General features: G+C 43.9%; 1 protein-coding gene across 1 annotated transcript in view; it reads right to left on the bottom strand.

Moving 5' to 3' along the window:
* FGD3 (FYVE, RhoGEF and PH domain containing 3) overlaps positions 1-13,898 on the bottom strand; it is a 60,221-nt gene that overhangs the window by 39,912 nt on the left and 6,411 nt on the right. Inside the window, exons 2-4 of the mRNA XM_010584382.1 lie at positions 13,455-13,625; positions 5,375-5,543; positions 3,635-4,232 (exon numbers count right to left, since the gene is read on the bottom strand). Of these exons, the coding sequence (XP_010582684.1) occupies positions 3,635-4,232; positions 5,375-5,543; positions 13,455-13,479 (792 nt within the window). The 5' untranslated portion in view covers positions 13,480-13,625. The remainder of the gene's footprint in view (positions 1-3,634; positions 4,233-5,374; positions 5,544-13,454; positions 13,626-13,898) is intronic.

The following is a 13,898-nucleotide window of genomic DNA, read 5'->3' as shown; positions in this document are numbered from 1 at the left end:
AGGCTAACATGCTTCAGTTCCTGGAGCTCCTGATGTTTTCTGAGACATTATCAAAACTAATAAGCTCCCCTTGTTCATTTTCATTTTGATAAAGAATATCTGGAAATCCCAGTAAGCCACTCCTGAGATTTTAAAACATATTCCAATAATTTTGTGCTAATAGTGAGGCCTGTTAGGCTGTGCTGCAGACTCCCAAAGGAAGCCACATCACACTGCAGAGCTAAACCTAGACTAAATAAAACAATACGAATCATATATCAGGCAATGTTACTTCACCAGCCATGCGATGTGTGAAAGCTTGGGTGGTGGATGGAGAGCTATCTGAAGTAGAAAATTAGATAAGAAAAAAGCAAATATCTCCCCCCCCCCCCAGTTATGTTTATTCATGAGCTTCACTTAACTTGATATCCTAGGAGTTACTGAGCCATCATTAAATCATCCTGCAGCTGTACTTCTTACGCATCCTCCTCCAACTATAACAAAGCTTTCTGGAAACTTGCATATTCAGTGAGAGTGCTGATTACCTCTGTCTTGCAGCTGCAAAGCCTGGTACTAAGGGTACGAAGGGGGAAGCAGGAAAAAGACACTGGCTCCCGACACAAAGCTTTCTGGAGGAGTTGGGGTCTCCCCCGCAATCAAGCCACCAGCTGGTGCCGACTGAATTCTCCTTTCTTCCTTCCAGTGGGGCAGGTACCTTGTTTTCTGGTAAATTACCAGTTTTGTCAAGGTGATGTGAACTTCCAGCCTAAGAATAAACACTGAACAAGTCAACTTCGAATTGCACTGGCTCTCCTTTCTGGAAGCTATGGCCCTTTACCCTAACCTTTAGTCCACAGTGCCCCAAATCTGCAACAGAATGAAAGGGGAGAGTGGGAGGATGATGTGGTCACCTAACACACAAGTTGGCTTCACACACCACATCTCCGGAAGAGGGCACAATCCTTACACTACAGAAGAGGCAGCATCTCTCTAAGCCTTCCCTCTGGATGTGGCTGCAAGCCCAAGCTAACTTAGTGTAGCTTGGTCAGCATCAAAACTGCCTTTTAGAAGGTGAAATCAACTCAAAATGCAAGGGAGAACCTGAAGTGCATCACATAAATGCACTTCAGGAAGAAGAGTAACACAAGAAAACAGAAAAAAAAATCTTCCTCTAGAGATCTCTCTCTTATAAATTCACCAAGCATGCTACAGAGAACTATGACCTCATAACTCTGTGTTTTATCAGCATTATTTCCTACTATATGGATACTTAACCTAAGGAACAGGACTTAAAAACAGCCATCAAAACTCTGATGTCTTACAAAACATTGGTATTTGTCAGCAAAGCACTCCTTAATCATATGGTAAAGTCTTCCACTTGGGTTTGCCACAGTTGGTTTGATACTGCATTCCTACTCCAAACAATAAATTTAATTACCAGATTAAAGATTTTTTAATTTAATGCATTATTTTCTTGCTGGCATGTTGCAACTAATAAACAAACTTTTAAAAAACATTTCAGTTGCACACATGCATATACATATATATTATGAATACAAAATAATTAAAGTATTTCACAGCGTGTATGCATAATATGTATGCATAAACACACACAAGGGAAAACCAACAGCAGCAGGCGAGAAGCCTTGCACCGTGATGGTGACACTGCCCATGTGAGATGTAAACAAGCTTTCACTGCAGACTGCTGAAGAGATACCAGATGTCAATGGATGCATTAGATGTTGTGTTAATAGATGCTAATAGATAGACGTTAATTGGAGTCTCTATCTCCAAGATGTTTCCTGCGGACCCCCACAGTAAATTCTTGCATACAAGATGAAAGACAGAGGTCTCCTTTGGCAGTACAGACCCTGCAGTCCTGCCATGCCTCCTGTGCAAGCCCAAGGCAATCTGCACCGCAGCCTTCCATGCCCAGGCAGTCACATCTGACGTATGCAGTGCCAAGGCAAAGGTGTCCTCCCTGGCCCTTGTGGAGGTGGGACAGGCCAACGGGTTCCTCCTCCTGAATCTGCACCAGCTGCCAGGTGGGACTGCAGGCTCGCAGAGAGGCAAATGAGATCACATCCTCCCCATCTACAGAAGCAGACCTGGTTCATGCAGCCCTTACTGCTTCCTACTCTGCTGGGTCCTTTGCACTTCCCTCTGACTAACCTCGCGCTAGCACCTGGCAGGTTTGACATTCACTGAATTTGCAGAAGGAGCAGCATGGCAATGAGGTATTGGAGAGTCCCAGACTACAAGGGCAGCATCTGAATGACTTGAATGGAAGGCGAGTCCAGTCACACCAGCTTGAGATAAAGCAGCAGGAAGAACGGTACTCATGAGAGAAAGTCTGGGGCTTTTTCATACCTTCCTGTAGGTATGTTTGCCTCATCAGGCTGTCTTCTATTCTTGGAAAAAAAGGAGACACCCCAGATCATTAACTGTACTCTGAAATTTGCCAGCTCTGAGAGACAGAACTTCTTGCACACCACAGACCAGCATGCAATTTTTATCGCTCTTCAATAGTCACTGGCCGATTTGATCCAGAAGCTACTGAATGAGTTTTAACTGCCACGTTTCCTAAGGGACAAGCGCTCTTGACATATATAAACTGGGATATAGTTGGTGATTTCAACAGAACCACCTGATTTGCACAAACTGAGGTGTGAATGCTGCAGTTCACTAGCTACCATTCATTAGTTGCTAGTGCTCATCATATTCTTTAAAAAAACAAAAATCCAGTATATTAACTTTACTGTCATGATGGCTGAGCAGGGAAAAAAGAAAAAAAACCAAAACACCCCCAAACACAAACAAAAAACTCCACCCAACCAAAAGTGGAATATTTTGCAGACATTTTGCTCAAAGCATCTTCTGTTTTCTTTTTCTGGAAAAATGTAACCCATTCTATCATCACTATTTCTAAAAATAACTGCCTTGATAAACAACTAATCAAAGGAATCTGTCATTAATCTTATACAGCTGCAGCAAATACACAACAGCCTGGACTACATTACTCTGGATTGAAGGAAAATCTCTTCTAGCTACAGTTTCCTGAAGTGTAATTTGATATAACTACCCTCAGAACAACTTCTTTGCACTGAAGAAGTAGTCACACCAATAGAAGCACAGGCTTTGTGAAAAAAACCCCCAAAAAACCCCAACCCCAAAACCCCACAATCCAACGTTACTGTTAGAAGAGATTTCCATCATCCATGTCCTACTAGGATGCAAGACCCTGACCCTGAAAGAAGCACTATCCAATTAGCCCTCCACATATCATGGAGCTCCACTGAAAACAACGTGATCTAAAAACTAGAAGCTGAACCTAGACAAACCTAAACAAGAAACACAAGGTGTGAGTCTTTTACAAAAGCACTTAACTGTTAACAACTTACCTCTAGCTGTGATGGATTATCTTACATGAAAACTTTTAAACCAAGATTGGGAACCTTTCTAAAAGATACTATCTAGGTCAGGAACAAGTTATGACCTGCATCAAGCAGGAAATTACAATGACTGTCATGATCCTTTGACGTAAAACCAAACAAACAAAAAACCCAAACAACGTATGAAAGTGATGCAAGGGTTCTCCGGCCAGAGTCAGGAACTGGTTTCAGAGCACTTAATAGCAACGAACAAACTACCTTACCTTGTTGACATCCAAATACTCTAACTTTGGCACTTCTGCTGTCTCTTGCTCCTCGCTGCTTCCTTCATCAATGTCACTGTCTTCATCCTGTGTGGAGTCTCTCTTCTGCTCTGCAGAGGAAGGTTTGGTGCCCTTTTTGTCAGGTTCCATCTCCCCTGGGTTCCCAGCCACGCTGGGCTTCTTCTGCTCTGCACCTTCTTCACTGGGGAAAGTTTCCCCTGCAACGCTACAAGAAGGACTGTCAATGCCACTGTCTCTGTTGGGAATTTTACCATTACCGTTCAGTTCTGCAGTTAAGTCTTTATTGCCAAGCTCTCCAGAGGGCTCTTTGCCCACAGTCACAGCAGTACAGTCTCCATGGCTTTTGTTATCACCTATGCTTAGCTCTTTAATTTTCATTATGTCTGTGTTAGATAGATCCGCGCTGCATGATATGTCTGGCTCATTTTCATCTGGTTCAGTTTTTTCATTTGTGGAAGAGCCACTGGAAGCCACCATGTCACAGTCACACGAGCTCAGTTGTTTGGATGAGTCCAGGCCAGGTTCCATCTTAAGAGCTAAATTTAGCTGGTTTCTTTGAAGAATATGTACAGGTTGCCTGCGGGTGAAGAGAAAGCACCACAGTCATTCATATTAACATTCAGAGGTTTCAAGACTGCCCCAAAAAGGAGAGGGCCTGATTATCATTTGATTCAAGCTGTATTTCTTGCACCCCCTGACAATCCTAGGAGGCAAGTGTGTGCATATTGCTATAATAATAGTCACCCAACAATTTCCGATAAAAACACACCACACTTAGCCATAGGTTTTATTGAAATGGCATCGCTAGAATCCTGGGCCTTTAATACTCCCCACGTTGCCCTGAAAAACAGTTTGGTCTGAAGGTTTGGGGAGGGAGGAATCATCTTTTAAATGAAGCATTTGGTTGTGGGTTCAATTGAACAGGAACTCACGTTCTTCAACAGAACAAAGCCTTTAGGGCAAGGCATTTTCTGCCAGAGAGAGGATGTTTTTGAAGCACAAGAAGGTACTACTTTTTCTTTTCAAAAGACACTTTACCAGATTCACCCAGGTGATAAAACACTCCAAGGCACAGTATGGCATCTCTGTCTCCATCTTCCTCTTTACTAAAGAAATCACTTAGCTCCATCAGGCAGATTTGGTCTTCAGAGAGAGTTTTCATGTGTTTTACAAACAAGCTGGTTTTACAGCAAAATACACATATTTCATCCTATTTAATGTCTCTCATATATAAAGTTTCAGAGGAAATGCTGTTCTACATGGTGTTGTTTCACAGTACATTGTGATTTAACTCTCCCCTGCCTCCAAGAAGCAAGCTAACAGTATCTGTGACATTTACTGAATCTTAGACATAAAACTCAATTATTTTACATCACAATAATCAAGTTCCTATAATGCAAAAACCAATCCCGACATCAAATCAACTTACTGAAAGCAGACTCTGCGCCACTTGTTTCTGGTAGAACACTTACCAAATTCAGCAGGTCTTAAGCTCTTAAAGAACAACTGTATGCTATAAACTAAAAGTCACTTAAATACATGCTTTTATATTAAAAAAAAAAATATCATTGTGTAGTCAGTCAAGTTTTGCACTTTCAGTAGAAAACATCCTGAGAAGTTTCTAACGTGACAATTACAATTAATGTTTTCTATTGTTATATTCTAAATTAAAAATGCAGAAAAGGGAGAGTAGAGCAGATCTCGCAAAGCCATATTTACCTAATACTTTCAAATTTCTCAATGAGCGTGTTGACTCCTGCTGATATTGGTATTTCCTCCTCTCCAGGTGCTAAGCTCCTCGATGACTTGGGATCAGCTGGCAAAGGCCGAGAAGGTGCAGGAGGAATTCTTTCCTGCCCAGGTTTGAGATGGACAGGCTTAGGAGGTACTAGTAACAGAGAGGGGAAAAAACAGGAGGATAAATCTCCATCTTCTTTATCCTAAACTGGGAACAAAATCCAAGTGCTCAATGCAGAATGAGGGGTATCCATTCTTTCACCATCCTTTATAAACCGCACAGGTGCAGTCCAAAGTATTTCTTACAACAAAGCAAGCTGGTGTACACTAATGAAAAACGATGGGCTTCTATTTTGTATTTCTACAGCTGTATCAGACGTGTCAACGAAGCAAGTGGCTCGCAGAACTTTACCGCTTCCTTGTTACCAAACAGGATGCACAGCTCACACTTCGTTTTTGCAAACGTGCTCACCATCTCAATCACACTAACGAGTTTCCCCTCCCATGACTTTTCAAAACTCAGGCACTCTATTGAATGTCTTATACTGAGAAAAAAGAGGGAAAAAAAGCCCCCAACCCTAAACAAACCACCAAAACCCAATCCCACCATGGATTTCAGTGCCTTGTATTTGTTTGGTCAAAAACGCCACAGGCAGAAGATAATAGCTTTTCTTCCTTTCATTCTCCCTCCCCCAACTCTTCTGTGGTGTAGCCTTCATAAATTTCCTTCCTCTTTTGGTTCTACATTGAGTTATATACGATATAAATAAAACACATGCTGTAAGAACATATACATTCTGCTTAAGGATTCACTAGGAGACGAAGGTACAAAGTTCAATACAGTATTTAAAAAAAATGCAATGTAATTTATATGTAATGTAATTTTTAAAAAATTATTCAGACCTTATATTGATTGCAGAGTAAATGATTTTGGAAATACGCAAGCAGTAACCCATGGCAACAGGTTCACGTGCTGTTATAGTTTCATATGGTGAAAGCAACCTCACATAGGCAGACCTGACACTAGAATAGAGGAAAACCAATTGTGCGATTACTCCCAAAGTGCATGGTACTTGGAACGGTGCTGCCAAGTATCCCCCCTCCAGTCTAGACTATCCAGAGAGTTAACATACTAAATAAGGAAACTCTGAATACATGTTTTATTAAACAACATTTTCAAGAACAATTTATTTCAAGCATTTCCAATTTTTAAATGGTCCATATGGCACATCAGCATAATGTGATTAACATTGTCATGGAGCTTTAATTAGCAAATGTTCTGAATGTAATTTCAGGGTTACTTTCTTTAGGAGGCTAAATGGAGGCATATGCACCCAAAAAGCCAATTCTTGTTGTCTCTACCCTGCAGAAGGCTCTGCATCTGTTCTCAGCTCCAAATCAGCCCCTATGTCCTCCCTGCTACAGCGGATGGGGAGCTGCTGTGGATGGTCATTGTCTGAGGTCAGTGATGAAGGACTGTCAAAGAGTTTTTGAGCTCTGAGTATAGGTCAGATTTTAAACTGCCTACATTACTGAGTTTGTTTCAGCACCAAAGAATAAAATCAAATCTTCTAAGGATTTGAGCTTTAATGGGCCACTTCCTATAAAAGGACTGATTTGCCCTGTCTCCAAAAACATCTGCAATTCCTGTCTTAAAATAAAGGTGTCATAGCTCAATTTTGAAAACACTACCACAAAACCTATCTCATGCAGGAGTAACAGGTTAGCAAGAAAAGAAAATAATCTTGCATATAAATGGGATGGTGGAGCTCTATGTTTTGTTCACCAGGTTTTCACTTGCACACCATGTGATCAGTGAGTGCCCAGTCGCATTTCTCCTTGTAATAACAAAACAAAACAACCTAAAAAAAAGTATCCAAGCAGCCATCTGACTTGTCTAGCCAGAAAAGGCAAGCTCTAGGCTCTTTACAGAAGGTGCATAATGCAGCAGGCAGACAGGCCAGAACCTACCCCACATCCCCCATCAGGCCCTTCATAGTTTCAAGCTGGTCCACAACACTCAAAAGCTGAAGTTCACTGCCAAAGCGTTTACACTAATAGCAATGGGTGTCACTGCTGTCCATGTAAACATCTTATGTCTTTCCTGTTGGTGGACTCCACCTGAATCACCTGAGACAACACACTCTGCACTGGGCAAAAAGGAAGGAGGAAAACACTTTTGTTAGTTCTGAATTTTTATTTACTGAAATAATTTTGAGAAATGGAGACGTCAGCATGCAGGCAAAGCCACTAACCTTTTCAAGCACTACTTACGAAGCGAAATTTAAACCACACAAGATGCCTACTCCCGAGTTGACACAAAAAGCCTACATTCAGAATTTACAAGGAAGTGGCGTTACATATCACAACACAGACTTTTAAACTCAAAACCATTTCAGACTTCTACAAAAGAGTGAATGAAAGATCCGCACAGTAAAACCAAACAACACTAGATGAGCTCATCTGTACGTGCACCATTGTTGTCAGTACTAAATGAACACAGCCAGCCCCAGAAAACAAGCAGGTACTGCTTTTAGGTAGGGATGCAGGAGTCATAGAGGGAGCCCAGGCAAAACTCCTGCCCATGCTCTGAAGCCACCTTTCACGAGTCCCAGCCCACGGAGGAACCAATGCTGCTACTTTCTCGCTCTGGGTCCCAGCCACAAAGCAGCACGACCTTGGATGCAGCAGCTTCCAGTGCCCATCCTGCACACAGACAGATAAACTGGTGGAGAAAAGAAAGCAAGCCAGCTGCATGGAAGAGATATTAGTATTAATGAGCACGTTTCAGGTGGTGCCTGAAGGCTGAAGCCATGTGCTGGAATGGTATTTCCCCAGTCCTCCTCCTCCTGAAGGTTTTACATAGAGGCCCACGGCTATTTGCAGGAGGCAGAAACCAAGACACAAAATGCTTGTTGCAGAAGGAACAAGTGAAATAATGAGAAGCAGCAGGACAGAATTAGAAAAGGGAAAGGTAAGGTTAAATATGTGGGAGAAGGTACAGCCTGGGCTTGGCCCTGGGTCTGTCAAATAGCAGGGAGTAAGGACCATTCCCTCACTGCAAAATGAGCACCTCAGCTTCTGCATTACTTCAGCCCCCCCAGCCCATGAATTTCTCTCACAAGTGCCTCCTCTACAGTAATGCAAACAGTCAACACACTTGATGTTGTAGCAACTTGATGGAGGCATTCCCATCAATCATCCTAGCAGTGGTGGGTCTGTCGTGACTCGCTGGGAAAGCTGGGAAGACCTAATAAAGAGAAATTCAAGTGGCATGTGTCACACTTGCAGATTTACTTACTTCAGGTAAGGTTCCTTGACAAGAAGAGACCTAAAATAATATACATGATGAAGCAGATCATAAAGGGCTAACCCCTGGGGAGTGAATACACTCAAAAACAGAATAAATGACCCAACAGCACAGCCTTGGGTGGGGGTAGAGAGCTGCTCCTAGAGTCTCAGGTGGTGATGCCAGCATATCCCACCCAAAAAATCAACAAGAAACAGACCTTAATGAGGCATCTAGCTCTAGGGAGAAAGCCCTGGGAAGAAAGGTTCTTGCATAAAAATACCAACAAAAAAATGAGGAAAGATTTATGACTGCTGCAAGGAAATGCACCACATTGTCACAACTACTTTTTTTGGACATGGCCACCAAGAGCAAGCAAGGATGGCTTACAGGAAAAATGTCAACTGGAATACAGTCAATTTAATAAAAACAGGTTTTTTTCTTTTTTTTTTATTTTGATGATTTCATTTTCCTGGAGAGACATGAAGTGTTTTCCTTTCTTTACTGGGTATACAACCCATACAGTAACAGGGGACCAGTGAACTATCAAGAGAGAAAAGCCATTTCAAATTTACAAAGTCAATAAAAGTAAAGAGAAAAAAACCCCATGTACCATCTTCCCTTCCTTGCAAGGTATCATTATGTATTGTTCTCTACTGTCATATATGTAAGCTAATTGCAGATACTTTTTCAAAGTACTTTTATTATAAAGAAGTGAAATGAAATAACAAAACTGTTATTTAAAAATTATGACAAAGAAATATCTTTCAGGAAGATGACTGGCACATTCGTGACCAACACGTGTAACACTGATTTATAGCTTTGGGTAATTTGGTTTATTGGGTTTGTGTGGGAAGGTTTTGGTAGTGACAGCGGGGGGGGGCTACAGGGGTGGCTTCTGTGAGAAGTTGCTAGAAACTTCTCCTATGTCTGACAGAGCCAGTGCCAGCTGGCTCCAAGATGGACCCGCTGCTGGCCAAGACAGACCCACCGCTGGCCAAGGCCAACCCAATTAGCAACAGTGGTAGCGCCTCTGCGATAGCATATTTAAGAAGTGGGGAAAAAAACTGCTGCACAACAGCAGCCAGGAGAGAGGAGTGAGAACGTGTGAGAGAAACGACCCTGCAGACCCCAAGGTCAGTGAAGAAGGAGGAGAGGAAGTGCCCCAGGTGCCGGAGCAGGGATTCCCCTGCAGCCCGTGGGGAAGACCACAGTGAGGCAGGCTGTCCCCCTGCAGCCCAGGGAGGTCCATGGTGGAGCAGATATCCACCTGCAGCCTGGGGAGGACCCCACGCCAGAGCAGGTGGACGCCCAAAGGAGGCTGTGACCCCGTGGGAAGTCTGCACTGGAGCAGGCTCCTGGCAGGACCTGTGGCCCCATGGAGAGAGTAGCCCACGCTGGAGCAGGGGGATGCAACCGAAGGAGGCTGTGACCCCGTGGGAACCCCCACTGGAGCAGGCTCCTGGCAGGACCTGTGGATCTGTGGAGAGGAGCCCACGCTGGAGAAGGTTTTCTGGCAGCACTTGTGACCCTGCGGGGGACCCACGCTGGAGCAGTCTGTTCCTGAAGGACTGCAGCCTGTGGAAGGGACCCACGCTGGAGCAGGAGAAGAGCGAGGAGGAGTCCCCCTAAGGAGGAAGGAGCAGCAGAGACAACGTGTGATGAACTGACTGCAACCTCCACTCCCCATCCCCCTGCACTGCTCAGGTGGAGGAGGTAGAGAAATTGGGAGTGAAGCTAAGCCCGGGAAGAAGGGAGGGGTGGAGGGGAAAGGTGTTTTAAGATTTGGTTTTATTTCTCATTACCCTACTCTGATTTGATTGGTAATAAATTAAACTGATTTCCCCAAGTTCAGTCTGTTTTGCCCACGGTGGTAACTGGTGAGTGATCTCCCTGTCCTTATCTCAACCCATGAGCCTTTTGTGGTATTTTTTCTCTCCCCTGTCCAGCTAAGGAGGGGAGCGATAGAGTGGCTTTGGTGGGCACTTGGCGTCCAGTCAGGGTCAACCCACCACACCTGGCTCAGTCTGAAGGAACATTAGGTGGTCTGATTTTTGAGTATTGGGTACCGTGCAACAGTCTCCCATGGGATTTTTTCACTGGGACTCTTGTTTCTTCTTGGACTATTTTACAGTGACATCAAGAAGCCCAACCGAGTTCTGTCAAAAAAAGTATTAGCAAGAGTAACTAGTCAAGAAAGCGTGTTACCTCTGGGTGTCTATTTCACCTCATTAACAAATTTCCATCCTTTTCAGAGCATTAACCAGGCAGTAAGATATACTGACTTCTTTGGTTCTAAGCTTATGGCTGTAATGGGAGAGAGCGCTTGGATGTGTGTGAGCAGCAGAAAGAAGTAGTACCTATCTCAATAATGGAAACAGATTATACTAATCTCCTTGGGTAACTTTTAAGCATGATTTGAAGCAAGCTAAGTAGGCTCCCTCCAACTTTTCTGAAACACTAACATATAAAAAACAGGCTATGTCCTCAGTGATTGGAAATCAGTGCAATCAGTACAACAGCAAAGGATCTACACCAGCTGAATTAATTCCACTTACTGAACAGACATTTCTGCTATTCCTTTTTATTGTTAGTATTAACCACATTCATGGAACACCCACTAATGAAACCTGCACAACCAAGACCTGAAGGTGAAAGCCCCATAAATACACAGACCTCGTGAGATGTTTCAAGCATGAACTAGTATACTAATTTAATATTTAAGGTCTACTTCCAGAATCAGAAAATACAGTACTTTCTTGGTAGTTGTTTACGGCTAAATGCATATCAGAAAATTGCTTTCATATAGTGTTGTGGTTTCAGCCCAGCCGGTAACAAGACACCACACAGCGGCTCGCTCACTCCCCCCGGCCCTGGTGGGATGAGGAGAAAATATAAAGAAAAGCTCGTGGGTCGAGACAATGACTGGGAGGGATCACTCACCACTTATGGTCACTGGCAAAAGACAGGCTCAACTTGGAGAAGAAACAAAATCAATTTAATTTGCTACCAATCAAATCAAAACAAGGATATCAGGAAGTAAACCCCAGCCCGAGAACACCCGCCCTCCCGCCTCAGCCCCACTCCCGGTTCTTTCCCCCTGGGGAACAGGGGACGGGGGCTGGGGTCGGTTCCTCACCCCTTGTCTCTGCCGCTCCTTCCTCCTCAGGGGGAGGAGGACTCCGCGCTCGGCCCCTGCTCTGCCGTGGGGTGTCTCCTGCGGGAGACAGTCCTCCACCAACTTCTCCAGCGTGGGTCCTTCCCGCAGGCTGCAGTTCCTCACAAACTTCCCTGGCGTGGGTCCTTTCCAAGGGCCGATCTTCAGTCACAAACTGCTCCAGCACGGGCTTTCCCATGGAGTGGCGGCCATCTTGGGCGGCCTCCGCTCCCCTCCACGGGCTGGGGGGACACAGCCTGCCGCCTCCCCACGGGCTGCGGGGGCATCCCCTCCTCCAGCACACCTCCTCCCCCTCCTTCTTCACTGACCTCGGTATCCGCAGAGGGGTTCCTCTCACATCCCAATCCCCCTCCTCCTACTGGTTCCCCTTCTGAAATCTGTCCTCCCAGAGGCACCACCACTGTCATGGATGGGCTCGGCCTTGGCCAGAGGGGGGGCCGGCTCCGAGCCGGGGGAGCTTTGAGCAGCTTCTCACAGGAGACACCCCTGCGGACCCTCCCCCGCTACCAAAAACCCCGCCACACAAACCCAAAACACTTTTGTATAGTCACTTGAGTTGGGAGGAGGTGGTGGTGCAGGGGCTCAGTTTGTATAACACACCCTAATCGTGACCAAAATATCTTTTCTCTTTTTCTCAGATGACAGTGACTGTCCAACACATGGGCATGCTTCTCAAAAAAATTTTGGTTTATGAACTTAGTATCTTCTTTGGGCTCACCTTCCCTTGTTCCAAACGCCTCTCAAACTACGTGCTTTCTGCATCTGCGATTACCTTAAGGCAAGCATGCATTATATACAATATTTTAACCAACTCTACAAAGCAGGGGGTGGTGGCAGTGGAGGCGCTTGACAACTTGACATTACAAAGAGAGACCACATGTCATTTCACTGATGGCGAAACATGAAAACTCTTTATCCTCTTTCAAGAAATTTACTGCAGTCTTTTTTAGCACCCAGAAGTTTTAGGGAAGAAAAGCCTGGGGAGACCAGAAGACCTGCCTGGAGACCAGCTGGAACATGCTTCTTCATGGCTTCTCTTCTACCATACTTTGGGATTGCCACCTATTTGACTATGAGTCTGGCAGGTCTGTGGAATTACCACAGCCCACGTGCTATGCTTGCACGTGACCAGTTTAGCTCCTATTTCTGATTTTTAAAATACATTCATTCCATTCAGGCATTTCCTGTTGCTATGCGGAGTTCTTACAATAAATGGAACACAGACCAGGTTTAAACAATAAGCTATTCTTACCTAAATACTTTTTTCAAAATAATTAATAAAGAATGAAAACAATATTGCTAAATTAAACTTACACTTTACAGCTGCATGAGGTATAACAACAGTACAGGAAATATAAATTGACAAGTTAAGCAGTCTGTTATTCCTGAATCAATTCCTTCTTGAAGGCTGCCCTAAGAGGTTATCTAACATTGGAAAAAATGAAGATAATAAAACCCTACCAGCTGTACTTAAACCTTAGAACATAAAAATAACTATTTTGCTGTGACATAAAATGAAAACAATTCATTGAAAAATATTACACTTCATGTGCGATAGAAGCTTGTACAATTGCTAGAAAGACAAAGCTACTTGCCTTGGGGTTTCTGCAGAGGATGCATTTTGGCCAGTGGAGTTTTGGTTTTGGGCTTCCTTCCAGCTTGATGGATACATTGCGCCGGGCTGATGTGCTGCAGTTCCCCACATGCTTCCAACGCTGGATTTGAGTCAATGTGACATTTGATTTGAAAAGGAGAACAAGGGAAACCTGAGGGAGGGGAAAAAAAGTCAGTATTCATTTCATTCTATTAATCCTGAAGAAAAGTTTGCTACTTCTAGAAGCATATCACTCATCCAAGTTCCAGAGGAAAGGGAGAGGGGTAGAAGAGGGGTGAGCCATTCACTCACAAGTTATTACAACCAATATATCCAGCCTTAATAATCACATCAAACTAGCTGACTGATAAGACAGATGGAATTTTGGTAACCCCATCTTTAATTGATTAATTACTTCTTTACTAGGGACACTGAAAAGAGTAAA

This window comes from Haliaeetus leucocephalus, unplaced genomic scaffold (assembly GCF_000737465.1).
Source record: "Haliaeetus leucocephalus isolate CR32 unplaced genomic scaffold, Haliaeetus_leucocephalus-4.0 Scaffold984, whole genome shotgun sequence".
Lineage (NCBI taxonomy): Eukaryota > Metazoa > Chordata > Aves > Accipitriformes > Accipitridae > Haliaeetus > Haliaeetus leucocephalus.
This window is presented reverse-complemented; position numbering and strand designations above follow the sequence as displayed.